The sequence below is a fragment of the Schistocerca americana genome, chromosome 9, assembly GCF_021461395.2.
Source record: "Schistocerca americana isolate TAMUIC-IGC-003095 chromosome 9, iqSchAmer2.1, whole genome shotgun sequence".
Taxonomy (NCBI): domain Eukaryota; kingdom Metazoa; phylum Arthropoda; class Insecta; order Orthoptera; family Acrididae; genus Schistocerca; species Schistocerca americana.
In genome coordinates this window covers 146,166,044-146,181,436 of record NC_060127.1, presented here as the reverse complement: position 1 = coordinate 146,181,436, position 15,393 = coordinate 146,166,044, and the positions used below count along the sequence as shown (strand labels likewise).

The window sequence follows — 15,393 nt, the reverse complement described above, 5'->3', positions numbered from 1 at the left end:
AGTGGTTAAACAGTACATCTTTTGCTACACGCAGTAGATAATGATTTTTTGTCTTTTCCTTGTGTTACTACAATGCCATTGGTGGGATGCAAGATTGTGATATAGTGAAGAGAGTATGTGGCAGTTGTTCCTCGTGCAGGGCATTTAGTATCTGCAGGATTTCAAACTGCCATATAATAACTACGGATTGCTTCACCCAGAATTGTTGTCATAACACTGTTTGGCTTTGCGGATCCGTACAGTTGTAATTTATTAAATGGTGTCTCATTGCTCCCACATTTGCTACCATTAATTATTTTGTTTAACCGATACGAAAATCTTTTGTTTGATTACGGACACAATAACACTGCTAAAAGTAATCAATGTAGCTGTACCAGCCTTTACACAGTAGTTCAGTGATTGAATCGATCTCTTGCAGTGAGATTAGAAAAACCTCAATAACTTAATTTTTCACACACACTTATTAATATGTTGTATGACTTAAAAAAAGTTCCGACACAGTATTGTGTGAAGTTGTTTCCTGAAAAGTGATCAGTTGTTGATGTCAGCATTATAACACCAGCTGTTTGATCAGAATGAAAGAATTGTAACAGAGCAAACTGTTCAGTAGAAGATATTTCTTAGTGTAATTAATATTTCATGTAGTTTGCTCAATCAGCAAGTGCGAAAGTGGTTAAAGAATACATGTTTTGCTACACACAGTAGATAACTATTTTTTTTCTTTTCCTTGTGTTACTACAATGCCATTGGTGGGATGCAAGATTGTGATATAGTGAAGAGAGTATGTGGCAGTTGTTCCTCGTGCAGGGCATTTAGTATCTGCAGGATTTCAAACTGCCATATAATAACTACGGATTGCTTCACCCAGAATTGTTGTCATAACACTGTTTGGCTTTGCGGATCCGTACAGTTGTAATTTATTAAATGGTGTGTCATTGCTCCCACATTTGCTACCGTACATTATGTTGTTTAACAGTTACTCACACAATAATTCTGCTAAAAGTAAGCTTTGTAGTTTTAACAGCCGTTACACAGTAGTTCAATGAAGGAATCGATCTTTTGTAGTGAGATTAGAAGCAGTAGTTAATTTTAAAACCTACGTAGTATTTGAGAAGATATCATCATATTCTTCTTCTTTGTTGAGGTTAACTGTAAACTTTGCCCCCACTTCATCGATGAAATTTCCACTCTATAATATGGCATTACAAGTGTCATAGGATATAAAAGATAATTTTGCTCTCTTTCTTTTTGTACAGTGATTTTTTAAGAAAAAATTATTTTTGAGTACCTCTGGAACATATTCTGCAAAGAAGCCATTATTAAAACCAAAGAATGTATTGAAGTAGTTAAGGAATTGGCTTCTGTGTTGAAGGAACGATTTTGCTTGGCAAACCCGATAAGTGTTTTGTCATATAGCTAATATGCCAGTTTCCTTTAAGGTTATGGTTATTATCCTCTCTTCACTTTGGAGTTATCCAGATGGCCAAGGAGATGGTCAGCTATGAATGCACCATTTTGCATACGGTATGGAGGGAAAAATAAAATGGGTCAAGCAGGGTCAGTGCAGTTCTTCACAACACACAAGGTTGTTCTTTGTAACACTTTTACATGTTGTGTTCACACTTATGTCAATACTGATAGAGAGTGTCAGTGAGCACTTTTTTGTAGACAATAAAGATTGTTGCAGTTACTCATGAAATATTGAAATCGCTAAACTGGTTTTGTCCTAGCAGTCATTTTCCATTGCTTACAAATAATTATTGACCTAAAGCTGAGTAAAATTTGTTGAGTCACCATTTGTGTTAGGCTGCTGCTGGTAGGGGGGAACTCATGTCACCAGTGCAAATGGAATAGTTGATAGTATTGAATGGAATAGTAGATATTGTCGCATGAATGGTGTGTTGATCAGACCACGTGCTTGGTCTCTGTATGAAGTTTAAACGTGGGGTGGCCAAGACACATGAGAGTGAAGTGTAGAAGTTACACGATAAACTGCTGGGCCGAAAGTTAAACAGCATTGTGCACGCATGTGGAGATACATGATACCAGGTACTTTTTAATATCAAACACACAGGGCTGAGGTAGATTTTTTAATGTAGTGATGTGAAGATGTAACAGCACAGTACAACAGTGTACACATTTAAATATAGAATTTTGGTGCGAATTCCAATAAACAGCAAAGGAAATGAATACAGTGTTGTTGCGAGGTTCTTGCATGGTTCATTTACACTTTGTTAGTCCCAAACGGGATGTGTGTTGTCTTTAATTGTATACGTGGGAAATTTTACAAAGTTTGACAAAATATACTTGAACTCAAACTGTAGTGGCAGCTATTATGCTACTGCTGAACATAGATTATTCTTTCCAATTGATAGTTATTGAACTTCTCCTCAACTGGCTGGCCTCAAAGGATTGATCCACACAGTACTGTGTGGCTGTCTCAAAGGCATCTCTCAAACGTTTCATAATAGAAAGCTGAAAAGGGGGAAATGCTGCTTTTCAAAGAAGGGAGAATAATAGCATATTGACTGAATATACGAGAGCTCTGGAGATGTCAAAGCTAATGGCTGTTGTGGTTACAAACATGATGGAGAGAATTGATAACAGCCTAGCAAGTGAAAAGAGTGAAAATATTACAGAGTAGTATTTTTCCATTTTATATAATTTGTTTGATGAAATGCAGTTTTCCTTTTCATTATATAAGGTAGTAAGAAGAAGCCACATTCTGTCTGAATTGCTGTTACAAAGATGATAATTTTGAACCATCAAAAAGATGATTTTGCCTTAAAAGCATCAGATCATCCATCTTCAAACACTAGTCCCAGACTTCTTATGGGAACGGAATAATTTTTCATCACTTCTTCCACATATTGTGAAGAAACAAGATCCAATAAGGAATTGCGCATTATACAGGTGTGTACATGATGCACACGGGCTGAAAGTAAAAATATAACAGTAGTGTTGTTGTGAAGACTGTAATATAAACCTTTGTGTTGCTCAATGCTTTCATATCACATGGCTGCAAATGTTTGTTATACCAAATTAATGTTCACTCTGCAGCAGTGTGTGCTCCAATTTGAAATTCCGTGGAAGATTAACGCTGTGTGCCGAACTGGGACTCTAACCTGGTATCTTTGCCTTTCAAAGGCAGGAAAGGGCTACTGCTGAAGTAAAGCTTTGAGAGCATGTTGTGAGTCGTGGTAGGCTCAGTTGGTAGACAATTTGATCATGAAGGGCAAGCATTCTGGATTCAAGTCCCTCTTTGGCAGATGGTTTTAATCTGCCAGGAAGTTTCATTTATGTTATTGTCAGATCCGTCCTTTGACTTCCAGTTTACGTTGGAACTGTGAAAAACACCTTTTCTCAAATTTTCATCCATTTTTATGTACAGCAATATATCCATGATTTTAAAGTACAGGCATCTCTAAAAAATCTCAACACACTGTTGTGACTCTGACGTGTCTTATATTACTATATAAAATGTATGTAAATATGTATTTTTTCCTAGAATAATTGAATATTGTCAGTGAGATCCAAATGGTAATATTGTGAAGAGAGTGTTTGGTGGTTGTTCCTCGTGCAGGACATTTAGTGTCTGCAGGATTTCTAACTGCCATATAATAATTACGGATTGCTTCACCCAGAATTGTTGTCATAACACTGTTTGGCTTTGCGGATCCATACAGTTGTTATTGAATAAATATTTTACTGCTCCCACATTTGTTCAAGAATTCAATTATGGTGGAAGCGTATATCTTTTTTCTTTCCTTTCTTTATTTCTAATTGTAGAGTGTGTGAATTGATATCTGACTTCTTAATTGTTATGCAGCAATGACAGCATATCTCATACAAAACACAATCAATTATTTAATACTAATGTAGAACCGAGAGACATGTTGTCACTAATAATGTATTTAAAAAACTGCAACTGACTGTACTTTTCAATATAGTATGTATGTTTAACATCTCCACATTGATAAGTATTGTTTTTATATCCGTCATATGACAAGTAGTCTATTTTTAACTGATTATTCTTTATGAATATTTCTGACATGTCTTGATGAATAACTGCTGTTTTCAGTGTTAGAAAAACAGTTGTTGTAAGGTGTATACCAACAAAGAAGCAGTGTATTCTACACTTTTACTGGACAGATAAAAAAATCACTTAGTCCTGGAATGAAACTCGAGTATTCTAATGTAAAACTTTGCTCACTGCTCTAGTGACGTAGCACATCTGATCTGTATTGGATGAAAATACTTGCTGTACATGTGATTACAGTGTAGCAAAATTCGGCTTTCATGACCCACCCATCAGACCCGGGTGTTAGAATAGGCCCGAGATATTCCTGTTTGTCATAAGAGGAGACTAAAAGGAGTATCACACATTTTGGCCTTTATGTGATGGCCCCCTGTAGGGTTTGACCTCCATTTTTCAAAATTTTCTCGAAGAGCAAGCCAATTGGGGAAGGGCTCCTTACATGGTGCATCGTGCATTGGATCTTTAGCCCACTTTCTCGTTGTGGCATTGCAGTCCCGCTCATCCTCCATCTCTTGAGTAAGAACGCCTTCCTGGGTGCATTTTCCTTCACCCACTATGCAGTGTCGTTTTCTGTGCCGACGAGGACCGTGGAATTCTTTGCACCAGTTCGTTGTGGTGGGGCTGCCTTGTACCCTGTTGATTGTAGTCCCCTGACCACACATGGATCCCTCTGCTGATGCCTGCGCCGTTAACTCCCCATGTATGGCAACAAGTAGATGCCCGTCACCCTGGGGCATCTGGACTCCCGGCAATGGCCCTCCTGCCAGGTGACCTTTGCTGCAGCTGGGTGGCACCTGTGGAGAGGGCCCCTGGTCGGAGTGGGTGGCGTCAGGGCATATGATGTGTGATGAAGTGTACCACATCATCAGTTGCTGGTGAGAAAACACCAGTAGTCTCTAAGTGTTCAAAGTCTCAGTACAATGCAAGGAAGTATGATCCTAAACCGTTTCCCTCCCTGGCCACACCAGGAGGAACACCAGGCTAAGGATGACAGCGAACCTCATTCGCCCTGGTACCTCGTATGTACAAGAGCTGTTGGGGACTTTTTTGTCTCGATGAAGCCTCAGTTTTTTGTAGAACAAGTAGCCTTGTCTTATGCCTCCGCTACGAGAACAGTTGTAGCCCCATCAGATCTTCAAATTCCAATCGGCTCTCAGAGCCGGAATACAACACCTTCCCCCTTGATTTGGGGGGGGGGGGGGGGCACTTCCCTCCCTGTTGGTCCCGCACCACCTACCTCAGGAGCACTGTGCCTCCAACCATTGGAGACACCAATCCCCACATCTCAACTGGAGAAGCTTAAGTCTTCTTTGGCTCCTCTCGCTAGGAAGATGTCCCTTAGGTCACTCCCTTCCCAGGTTTCTGCTAGGAGAAAGAAGACACCCGTCAGTGGCTGAAATGCCCAAAAGCAGCTGGTCGTAGAGCTTCATTATCATCCTCAGTCCCAGAGACTGAATCAGTGACGCCCTCACAGCCAGACAAACCAAAGGATCAGCGAGAGAAATCCCGAAAGAAGACCCCAAAGACCAAGGAAATTGCATTGGCACCCACACCACCACTGCCTACAAGCGCTGTGTCTGAGGATGAGGTGAAGATACTGGGTTCTGCTGAGGACCTAGATCTCACCAGACCCTCAGACACACTGGATATAGCCTGTTCAGGAAATAAGTCAGTTGCAGCAGGTGACTGTGAGGCATAGACTACCCCACTGAGAGTTTCATGCCTTCCCAGTCTCACCATCACACCATCCTCCAGTGGAATTGCGGCGGTTTTTTGCACCAGCTGGCTGAGCTACGGCAACTGGCAAGCTTTACACCTGCTTTCTGCATTGCCCTCCAGGAAACCTGGTTCCTGGCAATGCGGACCCCTGTCCTTCACAGGTACAGGGGAATATTACAAGAACTGTAGTGAATATAATACAATGTCAGGTGGAGTTTGCGTGTAAGTCCTGAACTCGGTGTGTAGTGAACCTGTGCCCATTCAATTTCCTCTTGAAGCTGTGGCTGTCAGGATACCAACGGCACAGGAAATAACTGTCTGCAATGTATATCTCCCTCCAGATGGTGCGGTACCCCTGAACGTATTGGCCGCACTGATTGATCAACTCCCTAGACCTTTTCTACTTTTGGGAGATTTTAATGTCCATAACCACTTGTGGGGTAGCACCATGCTTACTGGCTGTGGCAGAAATATCGAATATTTACTGTCCCAACTCAGCCTCTGCCTCGTAAATACTGGGGCCGCCACACATTTCAGTGTGGCTCATGGAAGTTACTCGGCCATTGATTTATCAATTTGCAGCCCAGGACTCCTCCCATCTATCCACTGGAGAGCACATGACAACCTGCGTGGTCGTCCCCATCTTCCTGTCACTGTCCCGGCATCATGCCCACGGACGCCTACCCAGATGGGCTTTAAACAAGGCAGGGTAGGTAGCCTTCACCACCCCTGTCACCCTTGAATCCCCCCCACGTGGTGCCATCCATGTTGTGATTGAGCTGGTCACTACAACAATAATTCCTGCTGCGTAAAATGCGATCCCTTGTTCTCTAGGGTGTCACCGGCGAAAGAAAGTCCCTTGGTAGTCACTGGAAGTCGCTGAGGCAATTAAATAACATCGGCGAGCTCTGCAGCGACGTAAGTGGCACCCTTCCATAGAGCACCTCATATTCTTTAAGCAACTCCGTGCCCATGTTCGCCTGCTTATAAAACGACGGTAAAGGGGTGTTGGGAGAGGTAAATGTTGACCATTGGGTGCCATATGTCACCATCCCAAGTCTGGACGAAGATAAGACGTAATTTTGGGTTCCAGACCCCAACAGGTGTCCCTTGCGTTAACATCAATGGCATGTTCTTTACTGACACAAACGCGATTGCCGAGCACTTTGCAGAGCACTGTGCTCGAGCCTCTGCGTCGAAGAACTTCCTCCCAGCCTTTCGCACCCTTAAATGGCGGATGGAAAGGAAAGTCCTCTCATTCACTACACGCCACAGTGAACCCTATAATGCCCCATTTACAGAGTCTGAGCTTTTCAGCACCCTTGCATATTGCCTCAACGCAGCTCCGGGACCAGATCGGATCCACAGTCAGATGATTAAACACCTTGTCTGAGTAAAAGTCATATATCGTCATCTTCAACTGGATCTGGTGCGATGTCATCTTTCCATTGCAGTGGCTGGAGAGCACCATCATTCCGGCACTAAAACCCACTAAAAATCCGCTTTCTGTGGATAGCTATCGTCCCATCACCCTCACCAACGTTCTCCGTGAGGTGCTGGAATTATGGTGTGTCAGTGTTTGGGTCGGGTCCTGAAGTCACGTGGCCTACTGGCTCCATGTCGGAGTGGCTTCCAGCAGGGTCGCTCTGCCACTGATAATCTTGTGTCCCTCGAGTCTGCCATCTGAACAGCCTTTTCCAGACGCCAACACCAGGTTGCCGCCTTTTTTGATTACGCAAAGCATGCGACACGACCTGGCGACATTATATCCTTGACACATTGTATGAGAGGAGTCTCCGTGGCCTGCTCTCGATTTTTATCCAAAACTTCCTGTCGCTCCGTACTTTTCGTGTCCAAGTTGGTGTCTCCCATAGATCCCCCTGTATTCAGGAGAACAGGGTTCCGTATTGAGTGTATCTCTATTTTTGGTGTCCATCAATTGCCTAGCAGCAACTGTAGGGCCATCAGTCTCCCCTTCTCTGTATGCAGATGACTTCTGCATTTCGTATTGCTCCTCCAATACTAGTGTTGCTGCACGGTGCCTACAGGGAGCCATTCACAAGGTGCAGTCATGGGCTTTACCCACGGTTTCCAGTTTTCAGCCGCAAAGTCGTGTGTCATGCACTTCTGTCGGCGTCATACCGTTCATCCGGAACCTGAACTTTTATCTTAATGACGATCCACTCACTGTAGTGGAGACACATAGATTCTTAGGACTGGTTTTTGATACCCGATTGACTTGGCTACCTCACCTTCTTCAGCTTAAGCGGAAGTGGTGGCAGCACCTCTGTACTCTCCGCTGCCTGAGCAACACCAACTGGGATGCAGATCGCTGTACACTGCTGCAGCTCTACAGAGCCCTTGTTCAATCCAAACTTGACTATGGGAGTCTGGTTTATGGTTTGACGGCGCTCTCAGCATTGCGTTTTCTCGACCCAGTGCACCACTGTGGTGTTCGCCTAGTGATAGGAGCTTTTAGAACGAGTCCGTTGACAAATGTCTTGGTGGAGGCCGGAGTCCCTCCATTGCGGATCCGACATGCACAACTGCTTGCCGGTTATCTTGCACACATTCGTAGTTCTCCTGAGCATCCGAATTACTGTCTCCTTTTCTCAGCTGTGGCAGTTCATCTCCCGCATCGACGGCCCAGGTCAGGGCTCATGATTGCGGTTCACATGCGATCCTTTCTTTCCAAACTGTAGTCTTTCTCTTTACCACCTCTACTTGAGGTCCATTCACGTACACCTCCATGGTGTACACCTTGGCCGAAGCTTCGTTTGGACCTTTTGCATGGCCCTGAGGACTCCTTAACCCCACCACTCTCTGCTGTCACTTCCTCTTGATTCTTGACATGTTCTGGGGCTCTGAATTTGTTTACACCGACGGCTCGATGGCTGATGGTAATGTTGGCTTTGCCTATGTACACAGAGGCCATATTGAACAGCATTCCTTGCCCTCTGGCTGCAGTGTATTTACTGCAGAGCTTGTGGCCATATCTCGTGCACTTCAGTACATCCGTTCCTGTTCTGGGGAGTCGTTTCTTCTCTGTTTGGACTCCCTGAGCAGCTTACAAGCTGTTGACCAGTGCTACCCTCACCATCCTTTGGCAGCAAACATCCAGGAGTCCATCTCTGCCCTGAAACAGTCCAGTCGTTCAGTGGTGTTTGTGTCGACCCCAGGACACATCGGCATCCTAGGCAATAAACTTGCTGACATGCTGGGCAAGTAGGCTACACAGAAACGGCTCCTGGAGATGGGCACCTCTGAAACTGGCCTGCGTTCGGTCCTACGCCGCAAGTTTTTTCGGCTTCGGGAGACGGAGTGGCATAACAGTATGCACAACAAACTGCGTGTCATTAAGGAGACTGCGAATGTATGGAAGTCTCCCCTGCTTGCTTCTCGCAAGGAATCAGTTGTCCTTTGTCGAATCTGCATTGGCCATACGTAGCTCACACATGGTTACCTCCTCCGTCAAGAGGACCCAGCTCACTGTCGCTGTGGCTCCCAAATTACAGTTGTCCACCTCTTGCTGGACTGCCCACTTTTAGCTGCTCTGCGGCGAACTTTTAACTTTCCCAGCACCCTACCTTTGGTGTTGGGCAACAATGCCTCAAAAGCAGCTTTAGTTTTATGTTTTATTCGTGAGGGTGTGTTTTATCATTTGATTGTCCTCCACCCTAGAGCTCTTAGGATGGAGGTGTTAATGTGTTGCAGAGTGGCTGCCTTCTCTCTTTTAGCTTTCTTGTTTTTAATCTCCTCTCCCTGTTTCTAGCATATCTATGTGGTTTTCTTGTCCTCTTTTGTCCATTGTACTGTTTGTTGTCCTTATGACGTTCTTCTGGTTCTTCCTTTCTCCTGTTGTTATGCCGTATGTCTTCTTTGTTTTCTTCTTTCCCTATGGTAATTGTTGTACTGGGAACAAGGGACCGATGACCTCGCAGTTTGGTCCCCCCCACCCCCTTTTAAACCAACCAACCCTTTCATGTCATTTTGTTAGGCTTATTTGTATTGTTACTATGAAAGGAATCACAGAGTGGTGTCATTGCACGCATTTTGTGTCGCACACTGACAGGAAAAAAATCTAAACATAATTAATATCCAGTAATGAACTTTCGAGAATATATTTGTCTAGATAACATGTTTAAGTGATTAACATTGCAAGATCATGAACATGAAATGCAGGTACATTAATAACCGATGTAACTGCCAAGATGTTGAATGCGAACGTGCATGCGTTGTGTTGTACAGATGCTGGATGTCACTTTGTAGAATGGAGTGCCATGTCTGTTGCATTTGTTCGGTCAGTACAGAGACAGTTAATGCTGTTTGTGAATGACTCTGGAATTGTCATCCAATGCTGTCCCATATGTGTTGATTGGAGGCAATTATGGTGATTGAGCAGGCAAAGGAAATATGTGTGGACACACTATAAATTATGTTATAGCGGTATGTGGGTGAATGTTCCTCTTGGGGGGGGGGGGGGACCAACAATGGACTGCTGTTATGAATGGCAGCACAACAAGTCAAATTATCAGACTGACGTACAAATTTGCAGTCAGGGCACATGGTATAACCATTGGAGTGCACCTGCCATCATATGAAATCGCACCCCACACGATAACTCCAGGTGTAGGTCCCATGTGCCTAATACACAGACAGGTTGGTTGCAAACCCTGAACTGGGCTGCTTCTAACCAACACACAGCCAACACTGGCACTGAGGCTGAACCAGCTTTCATCCCTAAACAAAAGAGGCCTCCATCCTACCCTCCAATAAGCTCTCACTTGACACCACACAAGTCACAGATAGCAATGGTTTGGGGTCAGTGGATTACACGCTACAAGGCTTCTGGCTCGGAGCTGTCGTTGAAGTAACCAATTTGTAACAGTTTGTTGTGTATCTGTGGTGACAACTGCTGCTCAAATTGCTGCTGCAGATGCTGCATGTTGCTCGGTAGAGCCATGTGGCTGTCCGGAGCCGAGTCTTTGTTTGACCAAACATTCTCCTGACTACAGTTGCCAGCAATTGTGTACAGTGGCTACATTCCTGCAAGTGTTCTGCATTATTGCAAAAGGAACGTCCAGTTTCTTGTAGCCCTTTTACATGTCCTTTGTCATCTTAAAGGCAGTCTTGACTAACATCATCTCACCACATTCAGTCTCAAAGGTGACTATTGCTCACAAATGTTACAGCATGATTCCACACATCCTTAACAATATTCCAGAGACATTCCTTGCTGGATATATTAACTTCCCTGATACGTCTGTCCTCATCATCCCAGACCATTTCAATGGGATTACAATCGGGGCTTTGGGATGGCTATACCATATCATTCAGTATTTTCTGTTTTTCCTTTGATGCAGTGTAGTTCATACAGTATGCCGACTGATGTTCATTATCCTGTTGTAAGGTCAATCCTTTCGCTAATAAGCACAATCCACTTCGTATTGCACGATACTGATGTATGTGGTGGTACTGCTTCTGATCCATACTTCCTTGTATTTTCACAATGTCGCCAACTCTATCTCCAGCAAAACATCTCCAAAATGTGTTTAACTGTAGGTAGAACACCCTGCTGGGCTACCGTTTCCCCTACAAATCGCCGAATAAATATTCTCCTTCCGGTTCCAAAAATCTCGAACTTCTATTCATTGGTGAATAACACCTTTGTCCACTCTTCAATGTCCAAGTATGATGTTTTCTAGCCCATTCAAGTCTCTTCCGCTTATTTATTGGCCTTAGAAGGGGTTTTCTTGCTGTGGCACATCCTTTCAAGCTGGCTTCAGTTAGTCTCCTTTTTACTGTTGCAACAGATATTGTTGTCATGTTCATTTCTACCAATTCTGCACGAATTTGGGGCTCTGTTTTGATTCTATTTCTCTTACTGGTAATTATAATATATTTATCATCATTTTTAGTTGTTTTACGAAGTTCCGGGTCGTGGTATGCCCTTATTGCTACCTGTTGTCTTCTGCACTCCCCCTATAGACAAACTATACTGTTTCGCGATTTGGCAAATAGATGAAACTGCTTGGGTAAGTGCTACAATTGCAGCACTTTTTTTTACAGATATCTCCACACGTGGAGCAATACTAGTTATGTCCACACTTCAGTGTCACGAAGGAACTAACATGCAGGAACCATATGTTATGTACCGGAGCAATGCTTGCTGTTCACTGCAGATATCACATCACAACAGGGAACAAGTCAGGTGCACCAAATGCAGTGTCTGTCGGCAAATAGGTAAACAAACATATCAGATAGGTACATAATCTTTATGTACACAACATTGTTTGTTGGATACTATTGTATCTTGATGACCACAAACAAAAATCATGGCATGTACAACTGTTGTACTTTTCCTGTGCTTCCTCAACTGAACCCACAGTATTAGTCCTTATCTACAGAGAACTAGATGTCATTTATCAGGTGTATTGAAATTAATGAGCAGTAGTGTACTTCTTGGTGTTGCGAATTTTTTTCTTTCAGTGTAGTACTTCATATGCCAACCGTTTTCCTCCTTTCTCGTGGGATGTACCATTTTTATTGACTGTTGGTAAGTTTGTATACAGTTGCAATGGAAAGTTGTCCATAAATTCTTAATTTTTTCGTCTTTGCTCCCGAAGCACTACGACCATATTTTTTTGGCAAGCTGTCCTAGGTTATTATTTTTTAATCAATTATCTTCGTTGTCAGTCGTTCTATGTCCCACAGTTTACGTGAATTATGATAGTATTTTATTCAACTTCAGCAACTAGCCGTATATAATGAAATAATAAGCAAACAATTACATAGAAGAAATTTAATTTTTTTACCAGTTTTGGGAACTTAGTGCCCTTCTTCAGAAGGTTATACCATTGTATTATTTTCAAGTGTCAATAATAAAGTGGATACAGCAAAACGCCATGGTTATGTAGTTCACTCACTTTATTATTGACACTCTCAAATAATGCGATAGGTTTAATCTTCTGAAGAAGGGCACTAAGTGCCCGAAATTGATAAGAAATTAAATTTCTTTTACGCAACTGGTTGCTTATTATTTCATTATAATTATGATAATCTTGAATAAATTGCTTTGTCAATCGTCCACTTCACATCACGCATGAAAGCTCCACGGTCTGGCGACAGCTGGTGATGAGGTGTAACAAATTGTTTCTTGTTGGCAACTGGGTAGCTCGGACAGGCAACAATTTGCAAAGACTGTGATGCAGTGTCACCTGAGGCTCGTTTTGTGTCAGCCTAGTCGAATTGCTCCATGTAGTATGCACCATGCTGGGTTGTTGCCTCAGTGCAATCGTGCTTTAAGCGTTTAACACAGCTCTTATCACAAGTGGAACTATTTTACATTAATCTTTTTGTCCTCATAATATTTTTCCTGGTGATGTTAGGATATCAAGGTACTTGTAGACAACAATTTGAGGTTACGGCAGACGAGTGTGTAATAAGCACTGGAAGATGGAATTCTAATTCTGGAACTGCGTGAAATAATGATTCCAAGTTAATTTGTTGCAGGTTGCAGTGTGTCTACTTAATAGAAATTATGATTTAAGAAAGTTTTGTTGAAGTTGTTACATGGTGTTCTTTTTGAAATGCAGATCACAAATTCCCTATGGCAACAGCAACTTCTGTACTGCTGCTGCTTCTGGTGGCGGCATGTCGGTGCCAGTCGGAGTCCAGTTTTGAGGAGCCATTGCACAGCGATGTGGCTCTCACAGAGCTGGAACGTGAGGGGAGAGACCAGTACCGGCAGGCTGTGGAGAGGATATCCATGCCGCAGTCCGGGACCTGCTGGAAGCAGGCTGTTGCCGCCCTTCAGGGTGGCTGCCGGCAGCTCGACGAGAAGGTATGGCAGCCTGCTGGGGGTGACAGTTGGCAAAAGTGAACTTAACCAATAGTTAGATGGCAACAAATAAAGGTTGTGATGTTCCCGTTACCTGATAGGGTACCCTGTAAATTGTGGAAAGTGGACCTCTGATAGACACCTTTATAAATGGTGTCTGAGTAACAAGAGTTCATTTTGTTTGGCACGCTGTTTACAGGAAATTTGCGCCATCTCCGTTGGCACAGCTGTTTTTGTGCTGAACTTATGTTTAAGAAGTTCCTAACCAGTGCAGACTAAGTCAGAAAGAGAACCCTCAATCTTTGTTGCTTCCTATTACCTACTGGTGTGATTTTCCTGCTGGTTCTTTTTTTGTGAATATGAACTGTGAACTCTCCCTGACAGGTTGTTTTTGTTAATATCCAGCAGAATTTTGCTCAGCTGTTGAGATTTTTCCTATTTGAGATCTTTTATTTTCGTCGTCGTCGGCTGATACTCGTATCCGACTTTTCATTTCTCTCCTGAGATTTCCTTTGTCACGGTTCAGGCGTGGAAGTGTCGTTGATGGCTTAGCAATCCAATCCTAGCGTGGAACAGGCGCCCACAGACATTACAGCTGATGGAAGGTGGAGGACGTGGCTGAGCCTGGAGGAGTTTACGTCTCTGGCGTTTGTCATTCTCCATTCTTCGACGTTCCAGCTCAAAGTTTTGAAGAGCATTTGAGGTAACTGAGTGCCAGCGACTTCGGTCTTCTGCTATTGTGGACCAGTTACTCGGATCGATGTTCAAGTTTTTCAGATTTTTCTTGTACTGATCCTTATAACCTTTGAGAGGGGCACCTCGTGGCCTTTTACCTGTGCTCACTTCGCTGTACAGCATTTGGCGTGGAAGTCTGTCATTTTTCATCTGCTGGACATGTCCGACCCATCTGAGTTGATGCCCAATGATAAGAGCTTCCATGCTATGCATTTTTGCTTTCTCTAGAACAGCCGTGTTGGATATGAAGTCATCCCATTTCAGGTTCATGATATATCTTAGCTTCTGTTGGTTGAAGCGTTCTAGTTTCTTCAGATCGCAGCGATATAACGTCCAGGTTTCGCAACCATATAGCAGGGTGGAAATGACTACAGCTTTGTACACCATCAGTTTGGTGTACAGTGTTAGGTCTTTATTCAGGAAGACACGCTTTGTAAGACGACCAAATGCTACATGTGCAGCACGTAATCTATTCTCCACATCTTTTCCAGATGAGCAGTTGGATGACAGTATGCTTCCCAGGTAGAGGAAATGGTCCACTTGTTCCAAGGATGTATCATAGATGGATATGCTGAAGTCAGGAACGGAGGAGCCAGGAGTTGGCTGCGCCATCACCTTTGTCTTTGGAATATTGATGGAGAGACCAAATCGTTCGTACGCCCTGCTGAAGGAATCAACTGACAGCTGCAACTCTGCAGGTGAATGAGCTGGAGAGGCATTGTCATCAGCATACTGCAGCTCTGTCACACGAGTGGTACTGGTGAACCTTTTTGAATGGAGTCTGGACTGGTTGAATAATCCTCCATCAAACCTGTACTTTAGTTCTATTCCTGCATTGTTTACAGTTATCTCGTAAAGCATAGCTGCCAGATACAATGCAAATAATGTTGGTGCAAGAACGCATCCTTGTTTAAGCCCACTTGTTATTGGGAATTCACCAGTCATTTCATTCTGGCAGAGGACCTGTCCATTCATATCAACGTGGAGAGCTGTAATCAGGTCAACAAAATGTTCAGGGCAGACGAAGCGTTTTAAGACCATCCACATGGCTTCTCTGGGA

The 15,393-nt window shown here is 43.3% G+C and overlaps 1 protein-coding gene across 2 annotated transcripts in view; it reads left to right on the top strand.

Moving 5' to 3' along the window:
- LOC124550902 overlaps positions 1-15,393 on the top strand; it is a 119,709-nt gene that overhangs the window by 24,942 nt on the left and 79,374 nt on the right. For both annotated transcript variants that reach the window (XM_047125685.1, XM_047125684.1), the window contains exon 2: positions 13,354-13,601. In XM_047125685.1, the coding sequence (XP_046981641.1) occupies positions 13,368-13,601 (234 nt within the window). In that variant the 5' untranslated portion in view covers positions 13,354-13,367. The remainder of the gene's footprint in view (positions 1-13,353; positions 13,602-15,393) is intronic.